A 14,839-nucleotide genomic window follows, 5' to 3' on the forward strand; every position below is an offset into this window, starting at 1 on the left:
GTGAGGACAACTTGCAGCCACTTCTCTGGCTGGTGGCTACAGGGCCCCTGGGCAGTCAGCAATGATAATTGAGGAAAAGGCCACAGACAAGGCGCCTGCTCACAGCACCTCCCACCTACTCCACTCCCTGCTCAGTACCTTGGAGCCCAGCCCAGCACTGGGTGCCTCAGTGAGAGATACCAGCGCCTCCTCTGCAGAGATGGAAGCAGAGATCAGTGTTCTTAGCATGGTTGAGGCAGGGGCAGACCCTGCTTCCAATCCCCAGCTACCCTGCCTGGGATAGGCTGTGAACTGAGCTCCTGTCCCCAAACATGATTGGAACTCTGAGGTAACCTGTCTTACAGTTCCTCGTGCCCCAACCCTCAACCCTCAGTAGTGTGCCCCCCCCTTTTTAAAAATATTTATGTATATGAGTACACTGTAGCTGTACAGATGGTTGTGAGCCACCATGTGGTTGTTGGGAGTTGAATTTGAGGACCTTGGCTGGCTCTGGCCCAAAGAATTATTACTATACACAAGTACACTGTAGCTGTCCTCAGATGTGCCAGAAGAGGGTGTCAGATCTCGTTACGGGTGGTTGTGAGCCACCATGTGGTTACTGAGATTTGAACTCATGACCTTGGAAGAGCAGTCAGTGCTCTTACCCTCTGAGCCATCTCTCAAGCCCAGGAGTGTGCTCTTACTCAGGCTCCAACCCTGAGTCCTGGACTAATTGTACCTGGGTGCCAGAGGTCCAGCTAGGGCAAGTCAGGCCTCTCTCTGTCCTGACCAGCTTCCTTTGCTTTCTCAGTCTATGGCAGCAGTTGGCTGGTATCACCTGCTAGGCTCTGGGAAGAGGCCAGGGGATGAAGGGCTATTGTCCAGGCTCTCTAATGCCCTTGGCCACAGGAAGGTTGGCAGGCACTCTGGCACTGGCCCCTGTGATTGCTTAGGGGGCTGCTGGGGAGGGGTAGCCTGGACTATAGCTTTGCTTTCATTCTTGCACCTTCTTTCCTCAAGCACTTAGACCCCTGCTTTCCTGGGCATGTAGCCCCCCCAACACACACACACACACAGAGAGAGAGAGAGAGAGAGAGAGAGAGAGAGAGAGAGTGCATTGTTTAGCTTTCTGACACTGCTTTAAGGCAGCAGCACCCTTAAGACCACAGCAGAGGGAGCAGAGGTAACTCCAAGCTAAAGTTGGGAACAAAACAACTTCAACTTTAGTGAGAAGCCCATCCATCACACAGCCCAGAAAACCAGGAGGCAGACTGGTAGATTTGCAAAAACCAAACCAACAAAAACTTTATTCAAAAACACTGTTTACATAAATGTTGAGTTCTATGTACAAAATATAAAAAGCATCCCTCTGCTTCCTTCAGAGAGATTGGAAGCCAGGACTCCTAGTCGGCTCCTCCTGGCTGCTCTGTCACAGCCTCCAGGGAAGAGCTGCTGAAGCGATTTCTGAGACCACAACCCATGGTGCGATAGTGCAGGGCCTGTTCCAGGTCTTGCTGCCCAGCAGAGTGGAGCAGACTGAGCGCTCCCCACCCCCTTCCTCAGACGGTGTGTACAGGTTTTGTGTGCTACAAGTTTTTCGCCCCAGGTTTCCTCCTCCCAGACACCCAGTATTCCCCTCCTTTCTGATATAATAAGCAAGGTTGCAAACAGGAAGGAAGAAAGGATGAGGCCACGTATGGTCATGCATGCCTGTAATCCTAGCACTCCAGAAACAGGCAGGAGGATCATTCATGGGTAGCCTGGGATATATGGAGAGACCTTGTCTCATAAAAGCAAAGCAAAAACATACAAAAAAAAAAAAAAAAAAAGGATGAATCCATCTGGAAGGGTGAGGATATCAAATGGAGAAAAGGGATGGTGGGAACATGGACAAGGCCATTAGACTTGAATCCCACGTCCATCCACCCTGGCGCGAGAACTGGCATTCGGCTGTGGCAGCTCTCTGCTGTGTTGAAGGGAACAGCTTAAGCACACCGAGCAAGCACAAAGTCCGCATCCCGTATACACTAAAGTATAAAGGGTTACTAAGATGAACCCCAATCTTCCACCTGTGCACACCGGTCTGGGCGAAGCTTCTAGCTCAGGAGTAAAACTCCAACTTAGTTGCCCTGCCTTTTCTAGAATTTCACTGAAATGGCCATTGGACAGATAAAGGACACCAGAGAAATAGGTTTGTCAGCAATGATAGGTTCAGCTCTTACATGAGAGGCCCCCGGGGCCCTTGAGGTCTGAACAAAAAGGTCACCACCGCTTTAGCCACAGACCAGGAACTGTGGGCAAGGTAGCCCTGTGAAATGTGCAAAGCCATTGTTGGTATGAACAGAGATACTACAACTGACGTGGGCTCCTCACACTGAAGGTGGTTTTCCAAGAGAAGCATGGAGTCCGGCGTTCAGGACAGGGAGCTTCTAGCCGAGGTGAAGAGACCAGCGGGTGGGGAGAGGCGGGCGTCGAGACTGTCCATGGGCCGGCGTAAAAGTTCTTCCACATGCCTGGCGACATCCATGCTCTCATCCAGGTCAAACTCGCCATCTTGGTCAAGGACAGGGTCGGGGCTGGCAAAGAGAGGGATGTTGGAGAAACTGGCAGGTCTCATGGCTCCAACCCTCCATAGAGAGTCCTCAGGCTGTTCCTCACAAAGACCGGAGTCTCCTGAGGACAGGACCCGTGGCAGCCTGGCCTGGAGCTCCCACCAGGCTGGATTGGGGAAGATAATCTACTTCCATTCCACTCTTGCTTCATACCATGATCTCAGGGCATTTCCCCCTTGCCTGCACTTGTAAGACAAGGTGACTGGCCACTCACCTATGACGTTCTTCACTTACATATGCTACCACATCCTTCACGAAACCCCCTCCCCCCGTGGTGGCTTTCAGACACTGACCACCAATCCTCCAAACCATCTTAAGGTGAGAATTAGGAACTAGGAAACTTGTTTGGAGCCACCTGCAGCTAGAATCAGAATCTGGACCTTGGTTGGGTGTGGTAGTGCAGGCTTTTAATCCCAGCTTTCACTTGTAAGGCAGAGACAGGTGATTTCCAGGCCAGCCAGGACTACATAGAGCCTAAGAATCGGAGCATTGAGAATACCATCATGAAGCTCACCCCTCCATACAATACACATCGATAGTAAGAACTGTCAAAGGAGGCTGGGCAGTGCCTGAGTCAAGGGACTGCTTCACACACAAGAGGACTTGAGGTAAGATCTGCAGTGCCTACACAAATATCTGGGTGTGGCAGTGCGTGTCTGTAACCCCAGCACAGGGAGGTGGGGAAGGCAGACACAGGGGGATCTTTGGAACCCATTGGCCAGCCAGCCTAGGCAAATGGGTTTCAGGTTCAGTGAGAGACAGAATCAGAAAATAAGGTGGAAAGTGATTGAGAAATATGTCTGGCATTGACCCCTGGCCTCCGCACGTGTGCATGCTTGTACAGAGCTACATGGACACATAGATCTATACCATATACATAAATGATAATATAGAGGCTGGAGATACGGCTCAATGATGCTTGCCAACAAATCAATCCTGGTGACTTGAGTTCAGTCCTAGAACCCACATAGTGGGAGCGGAGAACTGATTCATGCAAGCTCTCTCTCTCTCTCTCTCTCTCTCTCTCTCACACACACACACACACACACACACACACACACAACTTAAAACTTTTAAAAAAGAATGTAAGTCTTTGTGATTGCCACGTGCTGTCCAACTGCAGTGTGCTACCTCCCTAATCCCAGGTATCCTACTATCGCTTAGAAAGGACCAACTCTCCCACTCCTTCCTTGTATCCATGCCAACAGAAGCAGCAGCAGCAGCAGTGTCTTACACCCTTCTGACAACCTTACATGTAAAGGTTCCGCATCACGATTCCATTTGATCCTAATCCCAATTCCTCACTCGCACCCCAGGGGAGGTGGGGAGGAACACCTGTTGCCTCTACGTGCACCTAAGAAAATTTTCTCAGGATCATATAAACTGTATCAGAAAGAGGACAGGACTCTTGTTGTCTAGTTCCAAAATGCTCTGCGCGACTGACTTCACCTTCCTATACCTTGGGCAGAGCTACAGCCCGGGCCTGGGTAGAGTCAAATTCAGGGGACCTCTGGATGCTTTTGTACCTCAAGAATCTAGCCTGAGGCCCAGCCCCAGTTTCTCCCCATGAACCCCTGTAAAACCATGACCTACTTGGGTGGGTACATATTGTAGTGAGGTTGAGGGCACACGACTGGGGAAGGAGCCTGGTCCATATAGGTGGCGCTGGCTCCAGCATCTGTGGATGCATTGACAAACCTGCAAAAAAGAAGCAGACCTCGGCCTCAGGGTCCAGAGAGACCAGTGGTACAGATGGCGGGTGGGGGTGGGGGCTTCTAGCATCTTCGTGTCATTTGATCAAAGTGTCCCCATTGGGCTCTGGGACTCAAGTTGCAGGCACGAGGTCCTGGGTGCTATCCCAGGACAGTTGAATCTTTCCTTCTCAAGGGCTTAAGTCACATTTCCCAGTATTGGAGGAAGAAGAGGACAGAGAGGTATCGGGAGCCCCAGAGCTGGCTCTGGACACTTACTCAGGGACCACTTGCTTGATCTGTGGCTTCACGTATCCGTCAACTGCTTTCGCTGCCGGGCAGGGGTGGGGGTAGGAGGGAAGCGCAATGAGCACAACTTGCCCTCAGCCTCCTGCCCACGCTGCCTGGAGCTTTCTGAGGAATGCAATTTCCCTAGGACTTCTGATAAACCCCTGCTAATGGATCCAGCGTGAGGGGCCACTGAGATCCCTGGCTTCAATCCTATCCTCTCTCCTGGTTTCTTTCCTGACCATTTGCATGCCTGCCAAGGAAACAGCTTCAGCAAAATACAAACCCCACCAATGGACCGGGAAGATAATTTAACTTGGGGAGGGTTGTGGGGGGCACAAAAGTGCTGAGAGCTGCGGGTTAGAGGGGCTGAAAAGTAACTCTTCATGGGCGTGGCCCCAGCTCCTCCCTTGGCTCTCGCCTCTTCCTTGGTGGGTGTAGAATTGAGAGGAGCTTTCTGTTCAAGAGAGAAGCAAGCTGGGGCAGGTTTCCCTTTCTCTCTCCTCAGGTGTGCCCTGAAATCCTCCATGCTGAGACCCAAAGCTCATAAAGGAGACGGCCCGGCCAGCCCTCCTGGAAGCAGGACTCACCAAGTACAGGAGTGTAATACTTGGCAAAGACCTCGTCCTTGGGTCGGTCTGGGAACACATAGTTAAGGTAGCTCAGGTCCCCCAGCCGGTCGGCCAGGGACCGAATGGAGAAATCCCGCGTGGTGAATGGCTTTAGATTCCAGAGGTTTCGGTCCGCTGCAAAAGGAGCAATTTGTTCCAAAAGCGCCCCGTCCCAGAGGATCATGGGATTTTAGGAAAAACTGCTTAAAAAAAATTCAGAGCCTTTCTCAGCATGCACTGCAACCCTAGCCTTCCTCCTTCCTCACTCAAGGAAGCTCATGCTGGAACATTCTACTCATCAAACAGCGTGGAAGGGGTGAGGACGGCATGAAACTTGAGGGTCTCACCAGGTGTCTGCTGTCTCTGAAGTCAGTGGTTTTTGGTTCTTGGAGACCAAAAGTCATGTGGAGCCATTTCCCTTCCCTAGCCTCCCATACTTTGAGCTCATTTCCTGCCTCTACTGGAAGTGGGAGCCGGCTAAGGACAGGGGTGCTGATGGATACGGGAGTAAAGAGATGGAAGACAAGAACTTCAAGGGGTTAGAGTGTGGGCAAGATGGGAACTCACGAGAGTCAAACTTCCAAGCAATGGTGATGCCCCCGATTTCCGAGTCGCTGAAGCGCAGCAGGAAGGTCCCGTCCGGCTTGTTGATGAGCAGGTCGTGGGCCTGTTGCTTGTTCACGAAACCCAGGATAGCCCTGGGCGGGTGGTACATGGGACGTCATTGTTGGGTAGGCAGGCACCATTCACAGAACCTTCCACCCGCAGCAGGCCCCCGGGGTCCTGATTCTTACCCATCATTCCAATGGGGCTTATGATGTTTCTTCAGCACCTCCATCACCCCGTCGAACCACTGCCAGAAAGTGTAGTTCCAGCCGGGCAAGTTCTCCTGTGAGCGCCAGGAAACCCCATGTCACAGCAGCTCCCACCACGCCTGCTCCCAACTGCTCAGCAGAGCATGAACTGACCCCCCCCCCGCGTCCCCCTACCCCCCCCCCCACACACACACTTAAGTCTTTAAGTTTTTACACATGGGGCTATCCTGTGAGTGGGGCAGAAGCTAAGAAGAGTTGTCTGGGCTGGCCAGATCCACCGAGGTCATTTCATGGATAGATGGAGAAAGGGAGGCACCAAAGGCCTCAAAAGTAATGGCAGGCTCGTGAGTGGATCTCAGCTCAGGGCTCCCCTTATCATCCTGCTTCGGGTCACATGGCTGAACTTGATGCCTCATGGTCCCTGTTTGCATTTCTGTGGTCTAAGTGTCAACCCCTCCTGATTATGGGGAGTGTGGTTGGGAGTGGAGGATGGGCTGCTAGCCTCAAGATGGCAGTAGCCTGACTTCAAGAGAAGAAAAAGTCTGACAGGACCCTGGTGCTCTCTGGCAGATAGCTAGCTCTGGTGGCCAGCCTCTCACCCGGTTGAACTGGGACCAGGACACGGACATGCTGTTGTAGTCCTCGAGGTGGTTGCTGCTGATGTTGAACAGTTTCTGTGCCAGGAACACGAGGTTCTCCTTGGTCAAGCCCCGGTTGCTCTGTACTTCAGCCTTGAATTTCATGTTGAGCGCTTCACACAGCTGCGGCCACAGCACCTTGTCAGGCACGGCAAATGGCACTCTGCCCTGAGAGGGAGAGGAAAAAAAAAAGATAAGAAAGGGAAGACTGAGGGAGCTGGAAATGCGTATACACACACACACACACACACACACACACACACACACACCTGAGATATGCTTGAAACCTTGCTAGGCCCTTAGGACCTGCCAGCCAATGGGACAGGCACTCGCCTCACCCTGCCAGCCTCACTGTCTGGCTCAGCTCTGGGGCCTAACCTGAGGACAGTTGTAGGGCTTGCAGGCCAAGGGAGTGAACCCAGAAGAACTCACCGGCTCAGCAAAGGCATTGTCCCACAGCACGGTGGCAGTAGCATTGTGGTCCTGGCTGCCATGGACGATAACAACCACAGGGAGGGACAGGGTCTATGGAGGTCAGAGAGTAAGGGTTGAAGGTTTTCAACACAGTATGCCCTGTGCAGGAGAATCGAGACCCCTGACCCTTATCACAAACCCACCATTCAGCCACAGGCCCTTCCCAACCATTCTAAACATGAGCAAAGCCCAGGCAGCATGTGCGAGGCTTGTTGGCTTATGCTTGGTGTCCCAGTGTCAGGAAGATGGAGGCAGGGCTGTGGAGTCAAGGCTGGCTAGGCTATATAGCACAGCTTTGCTCTAAAGCAAAACTACAGAGCCCCGAGGGTATATTTCTTCTTAGCCTATTGCCCAAGTAATTGCTGAACCCAGCTGCAAATCTACAGAGGTACACGGGGCATTACAGGGTAACTGGGCTGAGGCAAGAGCACTCAGAGCTCTATCATTTGTTTTTCCTTGTTTTTCAAGACAGGGTTTCTCTGTGTAGCCCTGGCAGTCGTGAAACTCACTCTGTAGAGCAGGCTGGCCTCAAACTCAGAAATCCACCTGCCTCTGCCTCTGAGATCAAAGATGTGCACCACTACTGCCTGGCTTTGATATTTTATATTTTATGTGGGTTTTTTTGTTATTGTGTTGTTTTGTAAACAGGGTCTCATGTATCCCAGGCTGGTTGTGAATTCCCTATGTAAGGATGACCGTGAAATTCTGCTCCTCTGACCTATATCTCTGGGGTTACAATCACACACCACTATTCCTGGGTTCGGTTTTGTTTTGTTTTGTTTTGTTTTGTTTTGTTTTGTTTTGTTTTGTTTTGTTTTGTTTTGTTTTGTTTTATGGTGCTGAGGAACAAAACTAGGGTTTCCAGCTTACTAAGCAGACACTCTACCAACGGAGGTAGATTCCCTAACCTGCTTTCTAGATTGTATTTTATTTTTTATTATTATAAGTGTGTGTGTGTGTGTGTGAGAGAGAGAGAGAGAGAGAGAGAGAGAGAGAGAGAGAGAGAGAGAGAGAGAGCGAGAGAGCATATTGCTCTAGCATGCTTGGGGGCATCAAAGGACAATTCTTTCAGGAGTCTATCTTCACCGTCTACTGTACACTCTAGGGATCAAATTCAAGTTCTCAGGACCATAGAGCAGGAGCTAGGCCAGCTTGCAAATACCACATTTTTGTTTTTAAAGATTTCTCATGTGCATGCATGTGCCCAAATGCCTGTATGCAGACCACATCCAGAGAGGTGACTGTGGAGGCCAGAGAGGCCGTCGAATCCCCTGCAACTGGAGTTATAGGTGGGTGTGAGCCATCCAGTGTAGGATCTGAGAACAGAACCTGGGTCCTCTGCAAGAACAGCAAATGCTCTTAGGTGCTGCTGAAACAGCTCTCCAGCTCTTTTTTTGTTTTAAAGATTTATTTATTTTTATTTTATGTATATGGGTGTTTTATCCTCACGTTTATACCCCACGTTCATGCAGTGCTCATAGAGGCCAGAAGAGGGTATTGAATCCCCAGGAACCAGAGTTACAGATGGTTGTAAGCTGTTATGTGGGCACTAGGAATTGAATCCAGGTCCTCTGGAAGGGCAGCCAGTGTTCTTAACTACTGAGCCATCTCTCCTGCCCTCCAGCCCCTGTTTTTGTTTGTTGGTTTGTTTTTGTTTTTTAAGTCAATTTTTGATTGCTTAAAAAAAAGATTTATTTATTTTTATGTATATGAGTTCTCTGTCTGCATGTACATCTGAATGCAAGAAGAGGGCATCAGATCCCATTATAGATGGTTTTGAGTCACCATGTGGTGGCTGGGAATTGAACTCAGGATCTGTGGAAGAGCAGCCAGTGCTCTTAACCTCTGAGCCATCTCTCCAGCCCATTTTGTTGTTGTTGGTGGTGGTGGTGGTTTTTTGTTGTTGTTGTTGTTGTTTTGTTTTGCTTTTTGAGACATGGTTTTCCTTGGTAGCTTAGGCTGGTCAGGATCTTACTATGGAGCCTAGTCCTGCCCTGAAACCTTGTGGTCCTCCTGCTTGGCTCCTAACTCTGGGGAATTACAGGTTACAGATAAGATGGATCACACTGTCACACCTACCTCAACCTGCAGCTTTCCCACAGGCGCTAGGTCACCTTGGGCAGGTCCCTTTACTTAGCTGGATGGCCCTCATGGGTGGAGTAGCTGGACCCTCACCTTCACCTGGAACACCAGCTCGTTGCTGCCAACGCTGAACTGAGACTCAAACAGGACTGTGAACTTCTCCTCTGTCACCGACTCTGCACCACGCCTGTCGGCGCGCTTGATTCTTTTCAGTGACTACAAAACCAGGGATAAAATGGCCACCAAGCCCCAATCCTGGGCAGACCTTCCCTCCACGGCAGACCGTTCCTCACCATGTTTCTGAAGTGGGCGCTGAGCGTGCCAGTGGCCTGGTGGTATTCCATGACGCAACAGTTGTTCAGGATCTCGCCGCTGCACTCACTGCCAAGAGAGAAGAGCTCGGAGTCACAGTGTGGTGCCAAGGTCTAACCGCAGGAAGGGCCTTGTGCACAATGGACATCACTAACTGACATCCCTGGGCCTGGGAGACATGCTGCTAATGGGACCATCAAAGATGAACAAGCCTCCAGGATAAAAGCCTTAGTCGTTTGTGCATTCATTCATTCACTCACTCACTCATTCATTCATTCAATCACTATATGGATAGCTTGTCCTGACCCGTTTCTCCATTCTCATATGCCTCTCTACACTCTTACAGCTCAACACGCTGTGTCTGCCTGAAAACAAACAGACTCCTCTCTCCCCAAGCCCTGATCCCTGATCTTCATTCACTACCCATTCCACATCCAACCATGGCCTGACTGTGACTCTTCAGGAACTTTACTTTGTAAGGCAGAGTCTTACTATGGGTCTCACTGTGTGGCCCAAAACTCTCTAGATCAGCCTGGCCTTGAACTCATAGACAGCCACCTGCCTCTGCTTCCCAAGCACTGGCATCAATGTAGACACCACCATTCCCAGCTGAGTTTGCTTGTTGTGGGTTTTGGGGGGGGGGGTTGTTTTATTTTGTTTTGTTGGACAGAGTTTCTTTGTTGTTCAAGTGGGCTTCAAATCGACTACGGAGTCGAGGATGGCTTTGAACTCTTGATCCTCCTGCCTCTGCCACCCTAGAACTGGGCATAGACACCCACTCCTGGCTCTAAATGTCAGTTCTTAGCACCAGCTGCATGAGGCACCATAAGTGTGGGCACCTGCCTGTCATTCAGCTGTGCCAGCCTTCATGGTTCACTGAATTAAGAGTGCTCTAAGGTCACTGATCCAGTTAGGAAACAGGCAAGTTCTCTTTTGATCCCGGTTGTGTGCCCACTGCTCAGCACACATGATAGGACCACATGGCAGTGGCAGTACATATCAGCACTGGCTGCCCCACTAGGTGTCACACAGGCAAGGCTGGGAAAGCAAAGGGTGTGTTATGGAGAACAGGAACACATGAACGTCTGGAAGGGCTGAAGCCTGGGCTATGCCCACGTATAGACCCCACACAGCACCCGTAGCATGGGACAGGCACACTCACTTGCGGGTGTTCTCATTCTTGAGCAGGGACTTGGCCTGCTGCTCGCTGATGATGGTCGCCTTCACCTGCGGGGGGTTCATATGCACATTCAGCTTCCCCCCCACCAGCAGGCGCACGGTGGCCGCAAACTTGGTCTGGGTCTTCAGGACCTGAGGAGGCTGCTTCTCGATGATGAATGTGCTGCGGGGGACACAAGGGACCAGACAGTTGCCACATGCTGGCTCAGGGAAGAGAGCTGGGAGGCCAGCTAGGAGGGAGGGGCTTCCTGTGGGACCTAATGGGAGAAGGGAGACAGGCAGAGGAGGAGGGCGCCTGCCCTTGTTCCAGGGGAGGACATGGTGGTTGAAGACAGGGGGCTGGAGGCTATGGTGCTTCCCGCAGTGTCCCCAACACACACTGGGCCAGGACAGCCACAGCAGCAGAGCTATGGAGCCACAGTGGGCAGGGGAGGGGCATCGGAGTAGGATGGGGTGGGGCAGGGGGCAGAGCTCTGGGTTTGGACAGCTCCAAGGCCTCAATGTGCCCATCCCAGGAACTGCCATGACCCTCTGAGCATGGCCAGGAGGCAGCCATCACCTGGTGACCAGGGCTGAGATGATGTCCGTGATGGTGGCGTTGACCTCAGCCAGCATCTCCTCCACAGGGCCTGGGATGGGCAGCTGCTGGCACAGGTGCTCAGCCCTGCGGATCTGCTGACGATTCTGCCAGATGATCTCGGCCAGCTTCTCACACCTGCAAGGAGCCCGGGGCCTTCAGGGGACGGTGGCTGCTGTTCCAGCCCAGGCCAGGGGAGGAAGATGCATGCTACTCTTCCTCCTTCCCACCAAAGCACCCCCCCGGCCCCCACCCCAGAAAGGTGCTGGCCTTGGCCACCGCTATCCTGCACGGGCACAGAGCAGAGACCCACTTTCCAAAAGCAAAGGACAGTCAGGGTGGCCCCAACTTGGAACCAACCAGCTCAAGAGTAGCCCTGCCCTTCCCAAGGCATCACTGTCCCTTGTGGGAGGTGGCACAGGTCTGAGGAGCCGAGTCCCATCAGGAGCCAAGACACTGCTAAAGTGAGCGCTGTCACAGACAGTGGGCATCTGCTGCTCACGCCAAGGCAGGGACAGAAGAGGCAGCTGGCATCCTCACCCAAGCTGCCCACCCTGCCCACCTCTCACCCTCACCAGGACTGCAGCACGTCCAGGCTGCCCTCGGGGGGACCCCCGTTCCCGGCCAGCTGCTGTCTCCGCTTCCACTGGATCAGCTCGTCGTCCAGGATGATGGTCTGCTGCTTCCGCAGCAGCTGCAGGGTCTTCTGGTGCTTCTCAGCCAGCTCCTGTGCGAGGGAACAGCGGCTCTCTGGCTCCCGGCGAGCATCCCTCAGTGCCTGGCCTAGAACCCAGGGCCTAGCCCCCTCACACCCGCTTCATCCCAGGAGAGAGGGGCCCTGCTCCCATCCAGGCTCTGTCCCCCACCTGGTGCCCTGAATCTCAGGTGACAGAGCTCCCTCCGGGGCAGAGGGTCACAGGGTGCGCACTAACCACTCGGTACTGCTGCAGTGTCTGTGCCTCTCGCTGCAGCCAGGTCTCCAGGGACACTTGCTTCTGCTGGAGGGCCGTCTCCCTGCTCATGCGCTCCTGGGGGTTCAGCTGTCCCAGCTGGGCAAACTGAGCTGGAGGAGGGGACAGGGCATCATCTCCCATGTCCATCAGGAACCTTATAGTATCTGCACTCATATGCTCTGGAGTGAGTGTCTCAGTCAGGCATCCTGTCTGTAACAAGTCAGGGTGCCTCCAGACATGAGTGGCGAAGGATGTGCCCTCAGAAGACAGCGTCTAGACTGTGCTCACAAGCCTCCTGCTGCATGTCTCCTGAGCAGTGGGAGTCAGTGTCCAGAGTGAAGCAGAAGAGGGCCCTAGAGGCCCTGCCTGGCAGCCCTTGCCTGCCCCCTCCCCCACAACTGTCAGCAAGCTTCCCCATAGGTCTCAAGAATGGCACAAGTAGCCCTGTTCTTTCAAAGCTGGGTAAAGAGGGGCTGGGGAGGTGGCTCCAAGGTTAATAGCACTGGCTACCCCTCCAGAGGACCTGGGTTCGATTCCCAGCACCCACACGGCAGCTCACAACTGTCTGTTACTCCAGCTTCAGGAGATCCAACACCCTCACACAGACACACATGCAGGAAAAACACCAATTCCCATATTTAAAAAAAATAAAAGCTGGGTAAAAATGGACAAATACCTTGCTTTCCCGTGCCTCAGTTTCCCCATTTGTAAAAAGGGAGAATCCTGACACCAGCTCAGTGGGCTATTTTGGTGACTGAAAAAACTAATGGCACTGTCACATGTAAGATCTATGCAGGTTGGTCCTAATTGGTGGACAGATGAATGTTACAAATGAGGGGTGACAGAGACAAGCCCCTTCAGCTCCGTCCCTGACATGGAAGCCCCATCCAGAGACCCTGGCTCTTCCATCTCATTCATTCATCCCTTGAGTTCAGCAGTGTTTGCTCAGGAGCCGTGTGACTGGCTGGGACTGCACATTGCCCAGGATGCCTGACGGGGGGTGGGGCACCATGAGCTCCGCTGAGCACCCAAGTAAGAAGGAAGGAGAGGTGGACAGATGGACAGACACACAAGCATTCCCAGGCTCCCCTAGAATATTATTAGTGTGGTGGTTTGAATATGTTTGGCCCAGGGAGTGGAATGTAGTCAACCTGCCACCAGGTTGCTGGCTCAGTGTTGGTCTCTGCTGTTGGCAGATCTGGCATTCAGCACCAGCTGTAGCCAGGTCACCCTTAGTGAGTGAAGTCTGTGTTGTTGAGCCCAAGTATAACCTCCATCTCGACCACCATGGCCACTTTCTTTGTTCACGTGCCCATTGAACAATGGCAGGGATGGCTGGGGAAAGAGGCTGACTGTCCACAGAACGGGGGTCATCTTATCCACTTGATTCCTGAACTCCTTCTTAGCTGAAGTCACCTTTTAGTGAGTATTTACATGGGACACAAATATCGCCACATCCTTTGACCATTTGAAGAGATCTATCCATACACTTCTTCCCCAGATGTCTTTCTCGCCAATTTTCCAATCGTGATCTTTCCAAGTCTCTGACCATCCAGCCAATCCATTGGCTATATATAGCCCATGAGTCAGTGAACAATTGTACATCTGGCCATTTCTTCTTCTAAACAAACTGTAACACCATATATGTACAGCTTGAAGTTCTGCCCACTGTGAAGATTTCCATTCATCTGTGTCTTTCAGGGTTGTTCCAGAAAAGGGTTGTAATGCTGCAGCTGTCCACTTCTGGGTGGTGCCTGCATAACGTGCAGAGCCATCAGTAAACCAGGCCCTAGTCTTCTCTTCTCAGTCAGCCAACCATAGGGAACACCCCATGAAGCTATAGGCGCATGCTTGGCAGCAGATGGCATTGTAACAAGAGTAGAAACCATAGGCATTTGAACAACTTCTTTCTTGGTGGTAGGAGGGGCCAGGCGCAATAACTTATCTTTCACCTTAGAAGGAATATCTCTGCATGCCCCACACCACTGGACTCCTAAGAATTTCACTGAGGTAGATGGTCCTTGAATTTTGGTTGGATTTATTTCCCATCCTCTGACACGCATATGTGTTACCAATGAGTCCAAAGTGCTTGTTACTTTTGCTCGCTTGGTTCGATCGGCATAATGTCATCGATATAGTGCACCAATGTGATATTTTGTGGAAGAGACAAAAGATCAAGATCCCTTCTAACTAAGTCATGACACAGGGCAGGAGAGTTAATATATCCTTGAGGCAAAACTGTGAAGGTATACTGCTGGCCTTGCCAACTGAAAGCAAATTGCTTCTGGTGGTCCTTATGGACAGGTACTGAGAAGAAGGCATTTGCCAGATCAATAGCCACATACCAGGTACCAGGAGATGGGTTAATTTGCTCAAGTGATGAAACTACATCTAATGCAGAAGCCTCAAGATCTCCATGCCAAGAATCCTGGTCAGAAACTTGTGTCTTCCAGTCTCAAGATCTGGATCACAGGTGTATCCCCTGGCTCTGGATTGTAGTTCACTCCAGATGTAGTCAAGTTGACAACCAGGAATAGCCACCACAATTTGCAAGATTCTCATAAGGAACAAGGCAAGGAGTGACAGGGTCTCACCGTCAACTGTTGGAAAGCCCATGGGTGGCAGTAA

At 51.8% G+C, this 14,839-nt stretch overlaps 1 protein-coding gene across 3 annotated transcripts in view; it reads right to left on the reverse strand.

Moving 5' to 3' along the window:
- Window positions 1–1,254: 1,254 nt before the first annotated feature.
- The window catches only part of LOC110304461 (signal transducer and activator of transcription 5A), a 33,927-nt gene continuing 20,342 nt past the window's right edge, over window positions 1,255–14,839 (reverse strand). For all 3 annotated transcript variants that reach the window (XM_021175894.3, XM_021175892.2, XM_021175893.2), the window contains 14 exons: window positions 12,191–12,321; window positions 11,834–11,985; window positions 11,241–11,396; window positions 10,665–10,844; window positions 9,484–9,571; window positions 9,284–9,406; window positions 7,067–7,159; window positions 6,596–6,802; window positions 5,976–6,070; window positions 5,749–5,879; window positions 5,161–5,316; window positions 4,562–4,613; window positions 4,185–4,289; window positions 1,255–2,555 (listed from right to left, as the gene is read on the reverse strand). In XM_021175894.3, coding sequence (XP_021031553.1) covers window positions 2,393–2,555; window positions 4,185–4,289; window positions 4,562–4,613; window positions 5,161–5,316; window positions 5,749–5,879; window positions 5,976–6,070; window positions 6,596–6,802; window positions 7,067–7,159; window positions 9,284–9,406; window positions 9,484–9,571; window positions 10,665–10,844; window positions 11,241–11,396; window positions 11,834–11,985; window positions 12,191–12,321 — 1,832 coding nt within the window. In that variant the 3' untranslated portion in view covers window positions 1,255–2,392. The remainder of the gene's footprint in view (window positions 2,556–4,184; window positions 4,290–4,561; window positions 4,614–5,160; window positions 5,317–5,748; window positions 5,880–5,975; window positions 6,071–6,595; window positions 6,803–7,066; window positions 7,160–9,283; window positions 9,407–9,483; window positions 9,572–10,664; window positions 10,845–11,240; window positions 11,397–11,833; window positions 11,986–12,190; window positions 12,322–14,839) is intronic.

The sequence above is a fragment of the Mus caroli genome, unplaced genomic scaffold, assembly GCF_978045245.1.
Source record: "Mus caroli unplaced genomic scaffold, Mus_caroli_1 scaffold_13, whole genome shotgun sequence".
NCBI lineage: Eukaryota > Metazoa > Chordata > Mammalia > Rodentia > Muridae > Mus > Mus caroli.